Genomic DNA, 20722 nt, shown 5'->3' with positions numbered 1-20722 from the left:
AGGATCCTATTCGGTAGAATTATGGTAAGGCATTATTTGTCGATGTTGGGGCATGCTTGGAGGCAATGGTCTTAGGATGACGTCGTATTAGAATGATATCTTCTAATTTAGATTATTTCTATATTTGATGGTCATTTCTAGATATTGCAAATATCTTGTATTATAGATTCTTTCTATTATTTGTAAACTCTACAAGAACTTTTTGTTCTTAGTTAATAAACTGTCAAAATATTTTACCAATTGTTTGTCTAGTATGGTATTAAAGCCGTAGGCAATTTTTTTATTTTTTCTAATTTTTCATGTTTTTTTTGTAGAACTTTTTGTTCTTAGTTAATAAACTGTCGAATTATTTTACCAATTATTTGTCTAGTATGGTATCAAAGCCGTAGGCAATTTTTTCGATTTTTTTAATTTTTCTAATTTTTCATGATTTTTTTGTAGTTTTTTTTCAAAACCCATCTAGGGCTTTTTGTTGCTTGTTTTTGTGCTTGGATGCGCAATTATTGTTTTAGAGATTTGGATGTGTTTGGATGTGTCTATATATATATATATACACACACACTATAATTTTGTGTGATTAAAACATAATTTCTAGGAATCAGCTGCACTTGCAGTGCTTGTTCAGATAACTATCTCAGTTATCATACTCAGATTAATTTTTTTAAGCTTGCTTGCTGGTATTTATCTGCAAGCTTTAGCGTAGCAATACATGTGTCCTCCTCAGTGACTTGTTATAATTTCTAAAATTTAAACTGAACTGCTGGATTTTGTGAGTCTGAGCACTGCAGAGTTATCTAGGAACTCGGACATTTACAAACAATGCAGTTTCCAATGTTAAATTTCAATTTGGGCTCATGCGTTAGCATCTAGAAACACCCAGTAAATAGTATTAAAGGAATGACTTGTATTCTGCAAATTGAAAGCATTTGGATCTCAGTAAAATAGTATGTTAGGAATGACTTGTGTTCTGAAATGAGGGGAGAGCATTTGGATCCTGAGAGAGCATTGGTGCAGAATCCAGGTGCTTCCACGCATCTGTGGACATCAGCACCAGCATCCGGGGCAAATGTGAGCACACCGGTATCTAAGCGCGCAACGTCTATGCATGCCTCAAGTCATGCTTTTCGCACAATCCTCCGCCTTCAGACAAGTTGTATGAAACCCCAACCGATTCGAACTCCACAAACATCAAATTACCTCACTTTTGGATGTTTGACATTTTGTCAAATACTTTGCATGAAACCTTAATCTTGCTGTCCTTGATTTTCAGATTGCTTTTGCTTGCTTCTAATGGTTTCAAATTTAGTTTAGATACTCGCAAATGGTTATTAGATATCCAAGCAAAGAACTGAAGTTTAGATGCAATCTTTTTTTGACCATTCAAGTGCAATACATATTCTTGCTACATTCAAAATGTGTATCTACAGGAGTAGACATTTCTACAAACACTTGACATGCATTCTAATAACCAAAGTCACAAGGTTTGAATTCGAATTCGAGTTTGTTGAGCATAAAAGTCAGATGAAATTCGGCAAGGGTAAAAATTTGGAAAAAGATTCAACTTTAAATTTCACTTATTTAGATTTATTGATTTTTAAATATGAGTAATATATCCACAAAAATGTCAAATTAGTTTGACACTACTAAATAATTAAACTAAATAAAGCAATTTTATTTTAAAATAAAATAATGTTACTTTAACTACCAATATTCTAATAAATATCGTAAAAGTCGGATGAAGTTCGGAAAGGACAAAATTTGCTGAAATTCGAACTTCGTGGATAAAATTCGGCGTATCTTATTACTTAGCTAATAACTGAAACATATAACTACAACTTGGTATTTTATCAAACAGTTGTGGTGCAACCTTATAACTCCTCTTTCCAATACCAACTGTTTACAATGAACACTAAAATGCTGAAGTAAACAATGCCAATTATCACATTTGAATGCTGCAATTCATTGTATCATCTCTGTGGATATCACAATTGAATTAGAAAACCTATACATAACTGTCGTATAGATCAATTTGCAGCAGACCAATGATAATGACCATGAACAACTGTCCATTCTTCCCACCTTACTGCAGATTGCAGATATGTAAATGTTAGACGCTGCCCAACAAGGTAATGCCAATCTCCTCAAACAGTTTGTGGCTGCTAGAAAGAATGCCATGACAGCTGTAATACTTCCATGGCAGCAAGAAACACTGACACCCAGTGACGTGAGAATGGAACACACCTAAACACCCCTCTTGGCGTCCAATAAATAGGAAAACAATTGGGGTTTTAGGTGCCCAATCACAATACCAGCCACCTTCTAGTCACAGTGGCCACGATATGGAAGGCTGAAAATTCCAAACACCCAATTCAGTAGAACTATTCACTGCAAATGAAGAACTAATCTTGGTATACAACAAAACCAATATTACAGACTTCAATTATGCAATTCAACCTTAGAAAATCAGGCACAATTCACTGTGTTTCAATGGCTTAAAGTGCAAAACAGTTTTGGAGGAATCAGTCCTCAAACAAAACCATGATCAAACCCTCAAGAAACTTCACAAAGTAATTAAAAAGCATTCAACAAGAATGAATTCTTTTTTCTCCATGAATTCCCTTTTATAATGCAACTTGGCTTCTTCTTCACACTTTTCATTAAAGAGCCTTTATCAATACACCTTTCAATTAGAAGCTCTCGTTTAATAATCTAATAATAATTTGGCCATTAAAATAATAATAACTCCCAAAATACTTATCCTTTAAATATGTCATCTGAAACAAGAGTCACACCTATTATTTCCCCTTGTGACCAAATGCACTTTTCCTAATATAGAAAGGGTCCCTCTCAATCATCTCTAAACTTGCCATAAATAGTAGGTGCATGAAATGAAGCCTAAACAAAGTCCAATCTGAGCCAAATGAAGACCAAACTAGAACATACTAAATTGTGAAGAAGACAAGGCCCTCCCATAGCCAAGCCTCTACCTCAAAAGACCCTCTATCCACAATAATTAGCCTACGAGGATCACAATAATAGGCTAATTCATCAAACTCTGATGCTGGGAAAAATGGGGACATCACAATTCGCCCTTCCTAAGATTGCTCGTCCCCAAGAATTGTCAGAAACAAATAACACATCAGTCCACCCAAATCCCTACTGTAGAATCGTGTAATTTTGTTGTGATCGCCAACTAGCTCCTGTAGCTTCATAACCAATCTAAATGACACAACCTGCCAATCTGAAATGTAGCTGATTGTAGATGTCGTAGGAGTATATATCTCATAGAGAAGCAACTTAGAAAGTTGGCAAAGCTTGCTTCCTTGAACTGCGCAAAGTGAGATGCCATCCACAGTTTTTGACACGTGCAATTGAACTGTGCACCTGAAAAATGATTGTGCAGATGAGAGTCAAAGGTAAAACCATATGTACTTAGCACCATGTACACATCCAAAAACTCCTCTATGGGCCCTATCTAAACTGCTGATGCACTAGAAGGATCTTAGACATTGAACGAAAGCCCACTTGATTTCCTTAGGGTTCATATGATCTTCTGTTTGATGATGATGATCTCATTACACGTCTTGCTTTGATGTTGGCACTTTTCTCCGGCCTAAATGGTGGGCTAAGATGGTTGGTGATCTTCATGGTGATGAGCTCATTGAGAGTAGAAATGCTTAGAAAAAGAGCAAACCTTCTAACTCTGTAAGTTTTGCTCTAATGGTAACATTCACAATGTGTATGAACCTCAACCATACACAAAGGCAAACAGGGTAAGTGAGTGGGAAAAGCTATGAAAATTGAGCGTCGTAATTTGTTGAGAAATAACACTTGGGTTCACTCAAATCTTCCTTTGGGAAGGAAACTTATCAGATGCAAATGAGTATACAAAGTCAAACACAAGGTGGATGGTACTTTAGACAAGCACAAGACTCATCTCCTTGCCAAAGGTTTCTCTCAGCTTGAAGGGATTGATTATGAGACCTTTGCTTCTTAAACAGAGATGAGCGCCATAAGAATAGTCCTAGCCATCGCAACCCAGTGTGATTGGAAGATCCATCAAATGGACGTCAAAAGTGCCTTCTTCAATGGTGATTTACTGGGAGAGGTGTACATGATGCAATCTGATGGATTCAAGGTTGCCGATAAAGAACATTAGGTACTCAAATTGGTGAAAGCACTCTATGGCCTTAGATAGGCTCCTCGAACATGATACATGAAAATTAATAAGTACCTCAAAGATCAGGGTTTCCAATGGAGCACTACTGATAGTGATATCATCATTCTAGTTATATATTTTGATGATTTGATTATCACTAGCAGTTCCAAATCTTTGATTCAGGGAATTAAATAGGCTAATTTTGGTTCTCTTGGTGAGAATGAATCTACATTACTGCATAGATTTTGATGTTGGGCACCAATCACATGGCGTCTTCATCTCTCAATCTAAGTATGCACAGGCTCTGTTGGACAAATTCTGAATGCAATATTGCAAACCCGCATCTACACCTATGGAGCTTGGTCTAAAGTTTACAGCCAATTCTGGTTCTCCTGGTGAGAATGAATTCACATTTAGACAACTAGTGGGCAGTTTGATCTATCTACCACTAGATTTGATGTCAACTTTGTAGCAAGTTGCATATCTTGCATCATGCGAATTCCTACTTCAGATCATTGGGCTGCAGTAAAGCGCATTGTGTGCTACGTCAAGGGCACTCCAGATTTTGGTTATTTTTTATGGATGAGCCAAAGATCCCTGACTCATGGGTTATAGAGACTTGGGTGGGCATGCTCTGTTGATGACAAAAAGCCTACTTCTGGGTATGTCTTTAGTTTGGGCACAAGTGCTATCACTCGGACAAGTAAGACACAGAAAACCATCTCTCTTTCCCCAATGGAAGTTGAATATCGGGGAATATGTCTCAGGCATGCTCTTCATACCTCTTTTGCAACAATGATGGGGTCCTCAAACTTGCCAAAATTCTAGTCTAACATGAGCGTACTAAGCATATTGACATGCATTGTCATTTTATCTATCAGCTGGTTGAATATGGGTCCATGGATTTGCAGTTTGTTCCTGTGGCAGACCAGGCTGCTGATATTCTCACCAAGTCTCTACTTCCAAAGAAGTTTGTCAAATTCTAAGGGCAGCTTGGTGTTGTTGATAGGGTGACCATTAAGGGAGGGTATTAAAATAATATCTCTTATGTTAATTATTTCTATATTTAATGGTCACGTCTGGATACTGTAAATATCTTGTATAATAGACCCTTTGTATTTTTTGTATGTTTCTTTTTAGAAACATCTCTCTTGTAAACTCTATGAGAACATTTTGTTCTTAGCTAATAGATTATACAATAATTTACCAATTGTTTGTCTAATACGTCTATTGCTTCTAGGCAATGGTCTTGTACTGGCATTAGGAAAGGATTTATTACAATAAGATGTTAACCATGTCAGAAAAGCGTTTAATTATCGACTTTGAAGTTTATTGGCCCAGTTTTCATGTTTTGAATGGATGGAGGGCTCAATTTTTTCCGTGCAAAGGGTATTTTTGTTCATTTTTCTGCTTCAAGTGACGACAGTCATTCAATTGAGGATATGGGTTTTATTCTGTTGCAAGGTCATTGCTTTTTGGGGAAGTCTATTATGCTTGTTAAGCTTTGGTACTTGGCTTTTAGTTTTCTCTCTAGACCCTTCTTGGTCCTTCCGGTGTGGGTGAGGCCACCTTATCTCCTCCATGTTTGGGTTGGGTAATACCTTGTGTAGCTTGTAAACTCTTTCAGTGGAGACAAGTGCTCTTATGCTATCCATGATTGGATTAAGGTAGACATTGCTCGTGCAAAATGTTTTATGTAAGAAATCTGGCTACAAGCTGAGGATTCCATTCTAATGCAATAGATGGATTATAAAAAACGTAGCTCTCCAGTGCCATCTTTGTTTTTAGGTAGGACTTTTGGTGGTTGATTGTCTGAAGAGCCGACCGAAGGCAGACCTGAGGTTGCTAGTAAGACTTTATGGTGGAAGAGTACACAGTTCTCTTACTTGAAGAATTTAGGGGTTGTGAAGGATGATCCTTAGATCCCCTCTTCTACTGATGCATCAGCTCCTTCTCTTCCTTGTGGAGCCATGGTAGCTCCTCCTGATGTCAGGGAGGTTCCTTTTGTGAGATGTTCCCCACCACTCTTATGAGATATGGTGTATTCTTCCTTTGCAGGATGGCTTACTTCTAATTCAGCACATCTATCTACTGTTGTGGAAGTGCCTCATGTTGGCTCCTGTTGCAGTCTCTTCTGAAACCTCATTTGTGGCAGATTTTGGTTTTTTTGATATTCTTAGCATGTCTTTTGAGGTGTCGGGTCCTTTTGCAGGGTTGATTACAGCAGAACAATGGGGTTTCATGGCGAATATTCTTGACGTACTGTTTGGGAAATATTCTTGACAAACCGTTGGGCAACCATTTAGAAGTATAGGAAATGTTGATATTTGTTTGGCTTTTTTTGGTTGAATATGGTTTGCACTTTTTTTAATTCCATTTGATGCATGTTCCACTCCTTTGGGATCTGTTCATAGGGGTTTTAGTCTTGTATTTTTGTTCCTCTGTTGTTTTTAGCATAAGCGTTGGGTTCCATAATGATTAATCAATCCCTGGAACTTTTATAATATGATAAAACCTTTACAGATACCAAAGATCCATGACATATTGATTTTATTTTAATATAACATATGACATGACTCCATTTTTATTGGTAAAGTGCACGACTGAAGATGAGTTTTTTTTTTATATGGCAAAAATTGCTGGAACTTAAACACAGAAAAGTAAGTGTTTAGCTAGCTATTTCTCAATGCTTAGATTGTTATTATTTTCATTCAATGTAGAATAACAACATTGCCTGTGATCTATACTTTTTGGCTTTCTCAATGCTAGAATTTCTGGTATATTGAAGTTGAAATGAGCTATGGTACCTTTTCAGGTTTCTATCCAGGGGAGGGAGCTGGGGGAAAAACTATCGGCAAGGCGAGACAAAGGTCATATTCTTTTTGGTGGCACAAAAATATTGCAGCACACATCAGATAAGGTAGTGTATGTCATGTAGACAATTGTTTTGGCAAACTGGTATTATCTGCTCAAATTTTTTTTTTTGAAATTGGATCAGTATCAGCTGTTTGTTCTTTGTGACGTGTTTGTATTTTATTTTGTGCTTCAATTTGCTTATCAGTGTTACTTCTGTAGAGGTCAGTTTTATTGCATTTTTCACAATTTCAGTGCATTTCTGTAAAAGTTTAACGGTTTTTTGCAACTTGTTGAATCTGTTTCTCTACAGTCATCACATCTTAAAACACCAGATGGAGGGTGCCTGGCTATAATTCTCCGCACTGGGTTTGAGACAAGCCAGGGAAAGCTTATGCGTACTATCCTTTTTTCTACTGAAAGGGTCCGTAAAGTATAGTTTCTGGATTTAGTTTCCAGTGTCCATTTCTTTGCATTTCATGAAAATTGTATAATATATATTTGTACTTTTAAGACAAGGAAATTTTTAGCTTTTTTATCCAACAGAACTGAAATCACATAATTGTATTGTCAGGTTACTGCAAACAGTTGGGAGAGTGGTCTGTTCATTCTATTCCTGGTAGTCTTTGCACTCATTGCTGCTGGCTATGTTCTGAAGAAGGTAATTATGCTTCATATCTACCTCTTTTGATGAGAGAAGTTGTGCTTTCCTAGTCATCCACTAGTTGGATTGCAGATATTCTCTATTCCACCTTTCATCAAGACAGGTGAATGTAATCAAGCTGATCGATTCATTGATCACATAGTTCAATAACAAAGCAGAGTGGGGTGTCCATACTTTTATATGGTTAATTCTTCATCTGTGTTTTACCTAGTTGTATTATGTCTCTTCAAATTCCCATGAATAGTTATTTTATTCTGAGATGCATCAAAGATAGCTTGTAGATGTTATTTGGAACATGATGTTAAGTATGACTCTGGGCAAAGATTTCCATTTAGTCATTGAGTTCTCTTTTAATTGAATAGGGCCTAGAGGATCCTACACGGAGCAAGTACAAGTTATTTTTAAGTTGCTCTTTGATCATTACTTCCGTGATCCCCCCAGAGTTGCCGATGGAACTGTCAATTGCAGTTAACACCTCTTTAATTGCATTGGCAAGACGTGGCATATTTTGCACTGAGCCATTCCGTATTCCTTTTGCTGGGAAGGTTAGTGGTTCTATGATCACAATTGTTAGTACCTACCTTAGTATTAATCAACAGTTATAAATATAACACCTTTTTGTACTTGTTGATTTTTTGATGCAGGTTGATATATGTTGCTTTGACAAGACTGGTACTCTTACAACGGATGACATGGTATTGCTCTTTTCTGGATTTTGTTGTCTACGGTGATGTTGATATGCTGCTTCCATCTGTTTTGGCACGTTATTATAATGTGAGTTTCTGCTCAGGAATTTCGAGGTTTTGTTGGTCTGGATGACAGTCAGAATTTAGAAACAGACACCAGTAAAGTGCCTGTGCGCACTCTGGAAGTTTTAGCTGCTTGCCATGCTCTTGTGTTTGTTGATAACAAATTGGTATGCTGAACATCATTTGAAACGCATCATTTTAATGTAAACATGCTGATCAAACTGTTTTTTGAATTTTGGCTATAGCAAAGTTTAACTAATGTGACGCTATTGTAGGTTGGTGACCCTCTAGAAAAGGCAGCACTAAAAGGAATTGATTGGATATATACATCTGATGAGAAAGCCATGCCTAGGAAGTAAGTAAAAAATGTGTTGATTCTGTATTTATTCTTGACTTATAGGGACAGTTTTTTCTCCCAACTGTTCATACTGTCATGTTCATTTACTTTTGTGACTTGTCAAATCCAACAATATTCTTTTCTTTCGTCAAATCTTTCAACCATGTGCCACAAACAGATGTCCATTCCCTGTGTCTGGTCAATTAGTAATTCATTCTTGTTTATACACTTATACAAACCATCTGAAAGCACCCCTAACAGTTCCCTATGTAAAATTTGAGTCTAGCATGTCCCATTATTGTTGATCAGTATGTCCTATATTAAATGTCCAACTTTTGAGAAAAACCTAATAGATTAAAAAAATGGATTTCTTTTCAGTTTGAGAGGCAATTCTCTGCATCTTCATTGTAGGGAATATGAACATGCAAATCAAAAAAGCTAGGAAGCACAATGTTTATGTAATTTTCCCGTTTAGTAGCATCTTATACTTTGGCCCTAAATTCATACATCCAAATTGAAACAAGAAGCAAATGTAGTTAGAGATGGAATTCTTATACAAGAAGTAGAATGAGATAAGCTTGCTTTGGAAATCCCCATGATTGCATGTTAGCTCAACCATAATAAGGGTGATGTTGGATGACATGTTGAGGTGCCCCAAGTATTGAAGTTTCCAGAGTCGGCCTTGGTGTGGACTTGGCAAAGGCTGACCTGACTCAATAATTGGATGTCGGCTAAAAGACTAGGCAAAGTGAAAAAAAACCCCAAAAAACTTAGAGATTTTTAAGGATTTCGAACTTGTGTAATGCACCCTTTATTGAGTAATGCATAAAGATACAATAACATTATTAAAGTAGAAGCTAAGTCTACATTGGTCACATAAATTTAGATATATAATATTATACATATTTTAAGTGTATAAAACACTCATGGAATATGAAATTCATGACATCAAATGTTCCAAACCTACATCAAAACAGAAACAAGTCTAGAAACCTTCTGCAAAGACGTCTAAGGTAGGTCCTCGATAAATGAACAACCATAGTCTATGCCTATGAGATGCCACTTTGACCAACATCATGTGTGCTTGTGCACGAGTCTGTGACTGATTGTGCCCTATCCTTCGTCTTAGATCCAAACAGATTATGGGCAGTGACTCCAACTTGGTCACATTAGAGGAGATCAATCCAGAATCTGAGTGGATCGATGATAGGGGACAAAATAATTCTCCAACCTAAATTTTCAAAACTCTAGGACCAAAGCTAACAATGCCACTAATAGCAGAAGAAGCATTACCACTAGCAAAAGCACTAGAACAAAATGGAGGCACGAAAGAATCCTTTCCAATACAACCTACAGATGCAGTTGAATAGTAACCAATGCTTGCCAATTTGCCTCTTCTTTGTTTCTTCTAATGGTTCATATGTTTCTATTGCCACATAACATGCATGAACAACCTTGAGAGATGCTTCTTTATAAGGCTCAATATGTTGGCCACATATCCTGGCAATATGGTATTTAAATCTATTGATGCCACCATGATTAATTTCTTTACAATATTTACATTTAGCTTGTCCTTTTGTCCTACCAAGAAAATCTACGATATACGTCCAAGCCTCATTCTTTTGACTTGGTCTCTTAGCCTTAAGTTTAGGTGGAGTATTAGTAGGCATTGAGAAAAAAATATGGTTTCAAATCGTCAAGGCTGTTGCAGTAAGACAATTTTACAAACAAATCACTCTCTCTTAGCAAGAGCGAGATCTTTAGTATGACAAGCACACATAGCTGCAACCAAAAATGTCAATGATAAATTCTCATCACATAGATTCTCATTAAAACATGTCATCTCATCATAACACAATTCACCATAGTTACTTCTATGCACATAAAATTCAAGTCATGGAGTCACACACATGACTTCCACTATGCCTAGGGCACACATAGCTGCAACCAAAGATGTCAATGATAAATTCTCATCACATACATTCTAATTAAAACATGTTATCTCAGCATAACACAATTCACCATAGTCATTTCATAAGCACTTAAAATTCAAGTCATGGAGTCGCACACATGACTTCACTATGCCTACTTGCAGAGGGTGGAATGAGGGCTTTTACCACAAACTTCTCCCAAAGAAGAATGCATTTCCACCATGCCTACTTGTAGAGGGTGGAACAAGGGCTTCATCTTAGACTTCTTCCAAAGAAGAAGACATTTCCACTATGCCTACTTGCAGAGGGTGGAACAAGGGATTTCACCTCAAACTTCTCTCGCAGAGAATAACTCATTAGCAAGGTATTTCACTTCGAACTTCTCTCACAAAGAACTTTTAACAATGGATTTCACCTCGAACTTCTCCGACAGAGAATAACTCATTAACAACATGCATAAAAAATGGCTGGGATTCTCTCTTAGAAGGGACAACTTTGATAATCACAATAAGACCATATTAAAGTTTGACCATATTAAAGGTGCAAAATATATATAAAATAAGGTTCGTCCTCAGATGCACATATATGATGACATTAAGACATGTCGAAGACTATTTACAAAGATGGCAATAACACATAGCGTCACAGCATAAACCGATGTCATCAATGCAAGGATGAAAGACACAACGATGGCTCCACATAGTCATGGTGCACTTAAAGATTCATGGAGAAAGATTTGATGAAAAGGAACAGCTGCAGCTCGAACACTCTAAATGAACTACAGCTGGTTACTTTCCAATAAGAAATAATGAAAGGGGAAACAAAATCATCTTTACATCCTCACTTCTACAAAACATAGAAACAAGAACATTGCAGATAATAACGAGTGTATTTCTAAGAATTCAAGGCAGATAAGCTCTGAGAAACTGATTGGGTCAATATTGATAAATCATAAGAATGATTTCTCTCGGAGCTACCAAAACACCAGTGAGAATAATTTATCTCACTGTGACCAGAATTTCATGAGCTAGAGAAAAGAGTCTTCCTTAAATGCTGTTATGTAACTTGGGTTTGATACCATGTTAATGTTTAGCCCAAAAATAATGATAAACAACAATAAGGAAAAAGTAGAAAAAATAGGCTTAAACGACACAGTAAATTATCTTGGGAAACGCTTCAACTTGAAGGGAAAAGCCCTACCATACCAGGAAAGTATCTCTTTTATTGATAATAAAAGGTTCAAGTACAATTCTTCCACTTGATCCAATGCATAAGCAATCACATATGTATATAGAATTGAGAGACTCTTCATATCACAACTGAAGGTCTCTTCAATTTCCAAAAACAAGACTCTTTTAAGTTTTCAAACACATGACTCTTTATAGGACATGTCTTTTCTTATAACATTATATCAAATATTATCATAAACATCTTCTCTAGCTATTGACTCAATATAGAGGTATTTTCTCAACAGAAAAATCAGAGATAAAGATCTCTATGACAGCTACAAGCTTCAACAAGATGAGAGCTCTTTGCAATTGCTGGTATGGATTTTTATCTTGTCACAGCTACAATCTTCAACCAAATGCAAGTATTATGTTGTCCCAATGTGATTTTTAAAAGATTTTTAGCTCTACCTCCTTGCTGGTTGCACTAAAATGGACTCTTATTTTTTCTCAAGTCACACTTATTTTTTCTTGCCATTACAATGAAATGAAGTCCGTTCTAGGGTTGCAAATATGCATGGCAATGCTGGACGAATCTCATCATCGGCACTTGCCAGGTCACCCCCAAGTCAATGAGTGGGCAAGTTTGCCAAGTTTTGGCGCATACTTGTTTGAGTTCAAGCCCCTAGGACTTGCCTAGAGTCACTCTGCCCATGACCTGTTCAGTTTGGGTGAGTTAAGGTGAGTTTGGGAAATGTGCCAAGTATCCTTTACCCTAGGCCCAAAAGTTAGACCTTATCCTCTGTGGCTTCATTTGGTATTTACCAATGGTCCTTAACCATCATCATGAGGTGGCATACCTTGCGAGGGTTGTACACCACATCATGTCAACCCTTCCTAGTGAGGTTTTTACATCGTTGCCTTTCATCATGTCAGTTCCTCCTTTGATTGAAGATCCCATTCATATTCACTTCAATAATGGATCCATGTGGGGATTGTAGGGGAGTTGCAGTAGGGTACCCATGACTCTCAACCCTAGGTCCCAAGGGGGACCTTATCTTCCTTGGTCTCATGTAGTCCTTAATCGCCATCATGAGGTGACATACTTAGTGGGAATTTCATTGTTCCCCCTCTTTGCATTCCTTCCTCCCACATGACCGATTATTACGAATTCCAGACAGATAAATATGAAATTCAAATATTCATTTGTTGCTTGCTTTTATTTATATATATTTATAAACATAAATTATCAAATATAACTAATGAAAGAGCATTTGTTTCAAGGTAGAATATTACCATAAAGATGAAAAGCCAAAACCAGGAGCAACTTCACTAAGATCCAAGGAGGAGACAAGATTTGTAAGGGGGAGAAGCAATGAAAACCCCCATGCTTATAGAGAGAGGGAGAGAGAGATTGAGCATAGAAATGCTTATATAGTAGAAAAGAGGAGCACCTCAATATATAGAGTAGAGAGAGAAGAGTTACAAATTAACTCCCAAGTCTAATAATGCCATCAAGCATCGTATGTGGGTCAAATGTGTCACCTTATAATGAGTAAAAGTAGTATTCTAAATATATGAAATAAAGAAAATGAGTTGTGTGAACTCATAAGAGGACAAACAACGTAAAGGGATTTTTTAGGAATATTGCTAAAAGAGACAAAACGAGGAAAGTAAATATCAAGTAAAGTTTAATTCCTAACACCCCTCCAAGCTTTACTTCAGGAGTTTACATCAAACCTTTAATGAGTTGCAAACTAAGATTTTTACAATGAGTGAGAAATTTATTGTTACAAAGATGTTCAGTTAGAATGTATGCATCTTGGCCTTCACCCGTAGAATACAAAAAGAGAAATCTTTGTCTTCTATTTGCTTTCTAATGAAGCAGTGTTGAAGAGAAATGTGTATGGTCCTTGCATGGAAGATTGGATTCTTTGCCAAGGCAATGACCCTTTGATTGCCACAAAACAAAGGTAAAAGAGCTTCTTGAGGTAAACCCAAATCTTTAAGTAGTCTTCTTAACCACACGGCCTCTTTGGATGCATGGATTGAAGTTTTATATTCAACTTTGGTAGAGCCAAGTGAAGAAGATTGTTTTTTCAGTTTTCCAAGAATATTGTACTTGATCCAACAAAGAAACAATATCTACAAGTAGATTTCCCATAATTGGAACCATTCCTTAGATATGAATCAATATATACTTCAAACATAAACTCATGAATTACATCATAAAATAAACTGACATTTAGATAACCTTCAACAATAGAGCTATGCTTCCTTTCCCTTGCACCATTTTGATGATGCGTATAGGAAATGGATAGCTCAAACTTAATACCAAATTATTTTGATTAACCATTGAATAAATTTCTGATTTATGCCTTACCATAATCAATTCTAAGAGAATTACGTATATCAAATCAAATTGCCTTTCAATAGATACGAGAAAATTTCAAGAACTTGATCCTTCTGAAGAAATGAGATCCAAGTTTAATGTCATCAACAAAAGTAAGAGTATATGAAATTTTTGGATAGAGGTATTCTCCATAGGTCCCAAAAAGCTTACTATGAACGAGTTGCAATTGAAGTGCCCTCTAGTGTTAATCTTATGGAAAGGGCTTCCTACACATCTTAACAAAAACATGCATATATGTGCATGCAAATAGATAGTATAGTACTTGATAAATTGATAGTATTAAATTCTTATAATTGAAATCAATAATAATACCTTAAGGCAAAATAGTGAGAAGACTCGTAATACTTGAACAAATTATAATTTAGTATTAGCAATGACCTTATTTGTTTTGGATCAATCATATAACACATTATTTCAAAAGCTTCAACAATAGGTTAGCCAAAAAAATCACCTCTTTGTATAATGAAAATAGCACCGCTGTTTGAAAAGAACTGTAATATTAAATGTTAGCATTAATAAAAACTTAAAAGTTTATAACATTGGAAATTGAATGTAATATGGAAATATTAAAATTTTGATTTATAGAAAAATTAATTTAGAAATATTTTTACTCTAGAAAATCTTAAAATTAAAGAGATTTCAAAATACTTGATTAAAAGTAACCTAAATAAATTAAACCTCTTTTAAACGAAGAAAGGTAAACAAAATTGAAGTAGAAAATACTTTAAAAAAGTAAACTAATTATACTTCAAGATAAAATCATAAAAGAGAGACGGGATGGCAGGAAATCAATCAAAAATAACAAATCTGTTTCATGTTGGAAGAGGGAATGTCCTTTCCACCCCGAGATGAAGATCACTACATGGAATGTTAGGGGATTAAATGCCCCTAACAAACAAATACTCCTTAAAAGGAGCCTGGAAACTCTCGACTCAAACTTAATTCTGCTCCAAGAAATTAGATTAAATAAAGAAGAATATAGTAAATTAAGTTAAAAGATTAGCATCTGGAACTCTACCCACGTATAAGCCAATAGTGCTTTAGGAGGTCTAGCTTTACTTTGGGATCCTAGGAAAGTTAATTTGATCAATATTAGCTAAAGTTAACAGTGTGTTTAGTAATCTAACCTTCACTATAATTAATGTGTATGGGCCGATTAACACTATAATAAGTTTTTGGTTTAGAACCAACTTAATGATTTACTGAACAAGGATTCTAATGAAACTTTTCTTTTAGGTGGTAACTTCAATGCTATATTAGACTCCTTAGAAAAGAGAGGAGGTAGCACCTTTATTTCTCAAACTCAAAAAGACTTCAGCCTGTGGGTCTCATCTGATCTAACTGCTTATTAGAGATTTCTACTAAAAATGACAAATATACATGTACTAACAGGATGAAGGTTTTCAATAGCATTTCTGAGAAAATAGATAGGTTCTTTCTTAAAGGAGATTTATCCTCCTTTAATTATGATTTCGAAGTAGAAATTCTTAAACATTTTGGCTTCGATCATTTCCCAGGTAGGTTAAGCATATCAGAATCCCAAATCTCATCAAAATATCCATTTAGAATTGAAAAATGTGACTGGAACATATGGACTTCTATAAGTAAATCAGAGATTGGTGGGAACAATGCTCAATGGAAGGTTCAAAATATGTTCAGATTTATATCAAAGTTAAAACACGTTAAACTAAATTTGATCTCCTGGAATAAAGAACACTTTAACAATATCTTTGAAGAAAAAACAACTATTGAGACAAAGCTAGCTGATCTTAATGACATTATTATTAAAAATGGTATGGATAATAAAAGTTTCTTAAAAGAAAAACAATTCTTGCAAATCTAGAAGAGGTTCTTACAAAGGAAGGAATTTTTTGGAAACAAAAATCTAGAGAGTCTTGGCTTTCTAATGGTGATAAGAACACGAAGTTTTTTCATAACAGCAGTAGAGTGAGAAGAGTAGCTAATAGGATTTCCAAGGTAAAAGACGGAAAAGGTTAGATTCTGGAAGATCCAGAGGAAATTACTGAAGAGATAGTTAACTTCTTCACTAAAATTTACAATGAAAGAGACCAGCCAAATCATGTAGCTCAAACCAAGATGCTATCTTCCAATCCCAACCTTATAACAAAAGAAGATAACAAGATGTTAAATAAGACCATCACACTTGAAGAAGTTAGAGTGACAATCTTTCAAATGAACCTAGACAAAGCTCCTAGCCAAGATGGCTTTAACCCAAAATTCTTTAAAAAATACTGAGATGTTATAGGAAAGGATCTTCATAAAGCCATAGAAACTTCTAGGAATGCAGGGTCTCTCCTAGCTGAGATTAATAATACTCTGTGACTCTAATACCTAACAAATCCGAGTGCGACACCATAGGAGATTTTAGACCTATAACATTATGTAACCCGATTTATAAGATTTTTTCAAAAATTATCACTAATAGATTGAAATTGTTACTTCCCAAGATAATTTTAGAGGTACAAATAGGTTTCGTCCCCAATAGATCCATCCTAGAAGGTATAATAATAACACAAGATGTCATTCACTCGACCCAAACAAATTTGGACCCATGCATGATGATCAAGCTGGATATTCAAAAAGCATATGATAAGGTTGATTGGAGATTCCTTTGCAAATGCCTAGAAGCTTTTGGCTTCTCCAATACTTGGATTAATATGATTTTCAACTGTATCTCATCCCCCAAACTCTCCATTTTAGTGAACGGAGTCCGATTGGCTTTTTTGGTATTAACAACGGTATCAGACAAGGCGATCCCTTGTCTCCTTTCCTCTTTGTTATAATGGTTGAAGCTTTAGGTTGTCCAATTCATAAAGCCCACAAAGAAGGATTGATCAAAGGAGTCCAAATTGCAGAAAATACTCAGAATGCCACCCATCAACAATTTGTTGATGATACCATTCTCCCGAGCGAAAGCACCAGTGAGGAAGTTAAACAATTATATATTTACTAAGTAATTATATGGAAGCATCTGGGCAAAAAGGTCAATGCTGATAAATCAGATTCTTTATGAATACTGATCCTAAAGTACAAACTGATATTTGCAACATATTGGGCTTCAAAGTGGGCTTATTATTGTGTAAGTATCTAGGTATTCCTTTAGACAAAGATCCAAGATGCAACAAATTATGGGATGATATTCTTACAAAATTGCACCTAAAAGTAGACAGCTGGAAAGGGAGGTGGCTTTCCAATGCTGGTAGAATCACAATGATCAAATCTGTACTGACAGCCATCCCTACCTACCAAATGTTAGTTCTTCTCCTCAATACCTCTTGCAAGAACAAATGAAATTCTGAACTTAGGAACTTCTTTTTTGGCAAGGCTCTTTAGAAAGTGGGAAAATATTTGTAAACTTTTAAAAGATGGTGGTCTTGGAATCAAGAATTTATCCTGGCAAAATCTGTCTCTTGGAGCAAAACTGATCTAGAATCTGCTCAAGTTCCCAAATAGGAAATGGGCTTCCATTCCTTTAAATAAATATGTAGTTAATGCTGAACCTATTAACATTTTCCGGGCCCTTAACCACCCGAAAGGTTCTAGAATTTGGAATTTTATTTCGAAATGTATTCCAATTATTAATGATAAACTTCCCTGGGATGTAGGGGATGGGCAATCTATTTTCCTCTGCGAAGATTCTTGGACAGGATATACTTCTTTGATCTTTTTAGGTATAGACCAAGTTATAATAAATACTCTTAAAGATTTTAGAGATACCAATCTTAATGACTATTACTTTAGACATTGAGTCATCTCTAGGTTGGTGGTGGAAGGATGGGAGTCACAAGGTTAAAGATGGATAGAAACTATTAACATCCTCTCAAAAGTATCTATTTTTGATCTCCCAATTGAACTATGTTGGGACAAAAAATTTGCTTCGAAAGGAGGCACTTTTTTATGGGCTGCAATGCAGAAGACGATTCTTATGATTGAATGGAAAAAAAGAGAGGATTTGAAGGTCCGTCCAGATGTATTCTATGCAAAACAAATGAAGAGACAGTGGACCACATTCTCCTCAATTATCCTTACGCTTATGAGTGTTAGCTTCACATTGGTGCTAAATTAAATTGGAAATTTGCATTTCAGAACAATCTCACTGAGCATCTTAGAAGTTGGCCTAGGTCTATATGCAAAGGCTTGTATCAAAACTACTGGAAGATTGCCCCCTCTATTATTACTTGGGAATTATGCAAAGAAATAAATCATCGTATTTTCCAAGATAAAGAAATGTCAGTTCTGTCCTTAGTTAACAAGATAGACACTACTATTGTTAACTAATAGATTAAGTAAATTCAACCATCACTAGGGTTGTTTTTCCATCATGGATGGAATCATTCGTAAAAATTGGTTTGGATTTATAATCCCTGCTCAATATGGAAAAGGCAGCCTAATGAGGAAGATGGAAGGAGCCAAGTGCATATGGATGTCCCCAACAATTGGATTGGTCAAACTTAAATTCGATGGTGCCTCAAGGGGAAACCTTGGAGAGGTAGGTATCGGTTGCATTATTAGAGACCATGATGGCAAGGACATGCATTAGTTGAAGGATTAATACTCAGTAAATCACTAGGAATTCACAATCTGGAATTGAAGGAGACTCTCAAATAATTATTAACACTTTAAGGAGAGGCAAAACTCCAAACCGGAAAATCCAGTCATTTTTGGAAATAACCCTTGAATTATTAAATTCCTTTGAGAACATAAAATTAAATCACATATTCCAAGAAGGCAACACTGAGGTGGATATTTTAGTTAACATATGCGCCGATGGTAAATCAGTTAAGTAAGAGAATATCTCTCATTACTATACTAAGTTATTTTTGGTTAATAACCCATCAAGAAGATAAGAAATCTATAAGTTTATCCACCTAGGTGGATTTAGCTAGTATAGGCATTGATGGTAAATCAATAAACAATTAGAAAATATCTCTCATTACTATACTAAATTACTTTTGGTTAATACCTGACAGAATCAAGAAGATAAGAAATCTATAAGTTTATCCACCTAGGTGGATTTAGCTAGTATAGGCATTGATGGTAAATCAATAAACAATTAGAAAATATCTCTCATTACTATAATAAATTACTTTTGGTTAATACCTCACAGAATCAAGAAGATAAGAAATCTATAAGTTTATCCACCTAGGTGGATTTAGCTAGTATAGGCATTGATGGTAAATCAATAAACAATTAGAAAATATCTCTCATTACTATACTAAATTACTTTTGGTTAATACCTGACAGATAGATTCTCAGCAACAACTTTAAAACCAACTTTCCATTAGGTATTGAGTAAATAAAATGTTAACTTGGTCCTTAGGACAACTCAACCTTGTTGATGTAGAAGAAAAAAGTTTTAGTCGCTGAGAAATCTTCCGAGAAATTATTAGTTATGTAATGTGAGGCAGATACAGGCAAGAGTTTCATACATTGATTCGTCAGAGAGAAAGTTGTTGCAACGATGCTTCCTCTTGTTTTTCTCATAATTGTGTATGGGTTATTTTGATTTTCAGAGTATCTCTTGTAAGGTGAACTTTGGTCGAATGCAAAGGTTGTTCAACGATCTGGCTCTGGATGGTGATGTCAAGTCCTGCCACTTTATTTTTGCCAATGTCAGTTGTTGCTTTTTGTAAACAGACTTTTGTCTCTCCTAGTGCGTTTGCTCCAGACGATGCATTCTCCAGAAGTGCTTCGATATTGATTCCCTTTAGATTAGTAGGGGGATCAGGGAGTTTAGTTTTTTAATATGTCGTGAGACATTACAACTGATGGGGGGCATTCTCACAAAAAATAGCCTATCAGCTAATAACCAGTGATAAAGATATATGAGAACAGATTAAAATAGTGCTAAAAAGAAGCAAGAATGAAATGACACTAATGAGGCTGTGCTAGAGAGAATAAAAATCAAAGATTTAGGTGCAGCTTAAGAAGGCAACAGAGGTGCAAAATAATGAGATTCCGGACTGCGAGAATGCAGCGAATGATGAACTACTACCAAAAGATGAACACTAACTGCTAATATACTACTTGGCTATGCACTATCCTTGCTTTGTAGTAGGATAAAGGAGTATGCAACACAAGTTAGAGAACATGAAGGGAGTTGAAATGAAAAAACATGAAATCTCTGCAAAAAAATAGACACTTGATAATTAATTTTAAGGGAAAACAGCTATACTAAAGCACAAGAGTTTACGATGAAGAGACATTACAGAAACAAGGAGAAAAATGAACTGAATATGAAGTGCTGAAAAAGGTAAAGAGAAGGATGAACTGAATACCAATATCAAATTCCATGGAAGTTTAGGCTTGTGATTTTAATGTATACCAGTATAAATAAACCTCCCCATTTTGCAAGAGAAAAACTATTTGATGGATCTGGTTTCATCCCCCATATCGGATAGCAGACTTCTGCAAGGAAGAAAACTAATT

General features: G+C 35.7%; 1 protein-coding gene across 1 annotated transcript in view; it reads left to right on the top strand.

The window, feature by feature from the left end:
* Positions 1-20722, top strand: part of PDR2 (phosphate deficiency response 2) — a 43597-nt gene that overhangs the window by 12210 nt on the left and 10665 nt on the right. Inside the window, exons 8-14 of the mRNA XM_089806958.1 lie at positions 6975-7079; positions 7326-7436; positions 7587-7673; positions 8039-8221; positions 8321-8371; positions 8467-8592; positions 8701-8780. Of these exons, the coding sequence (XP_089663084.1) occupies positions 6975-7079; positions 7326-7436; positions 7587-7673; positions 8039-8221; positions 8321-8371; positions 8467-8592; positions 8701-8780 (743 nt within the window). The remainder of the gene's footprint in view (positions 1-6974; positions 7080-7325; positions 7437-7586; positions 7674-8038; positions 8222-8320; positions 8372-8466; positions 8593-8700; positions 8781-20722) is intronic.

The sequence above is a fragment of the Cupressus sempervirens genome, chromosome 10 (assembly GCF_028749045.1).
Source record: "Cupressus sempervirens isolate cs-2001-9-10 chromosome 10, ASM2874904v1, whole genome shotgun sequence".
NCBI classification, from domain to species: Eukaryota; Viridiplantae; Streptophyta; class Pinopsida; order Cupressales; family Cupressaceae; genus Cupressus; species Cupressus sempervirens.
Note: the sequence above shows the minus strand (reverse complement) of the source record. Positions and strands in the feature narration are given on the sequence as shown.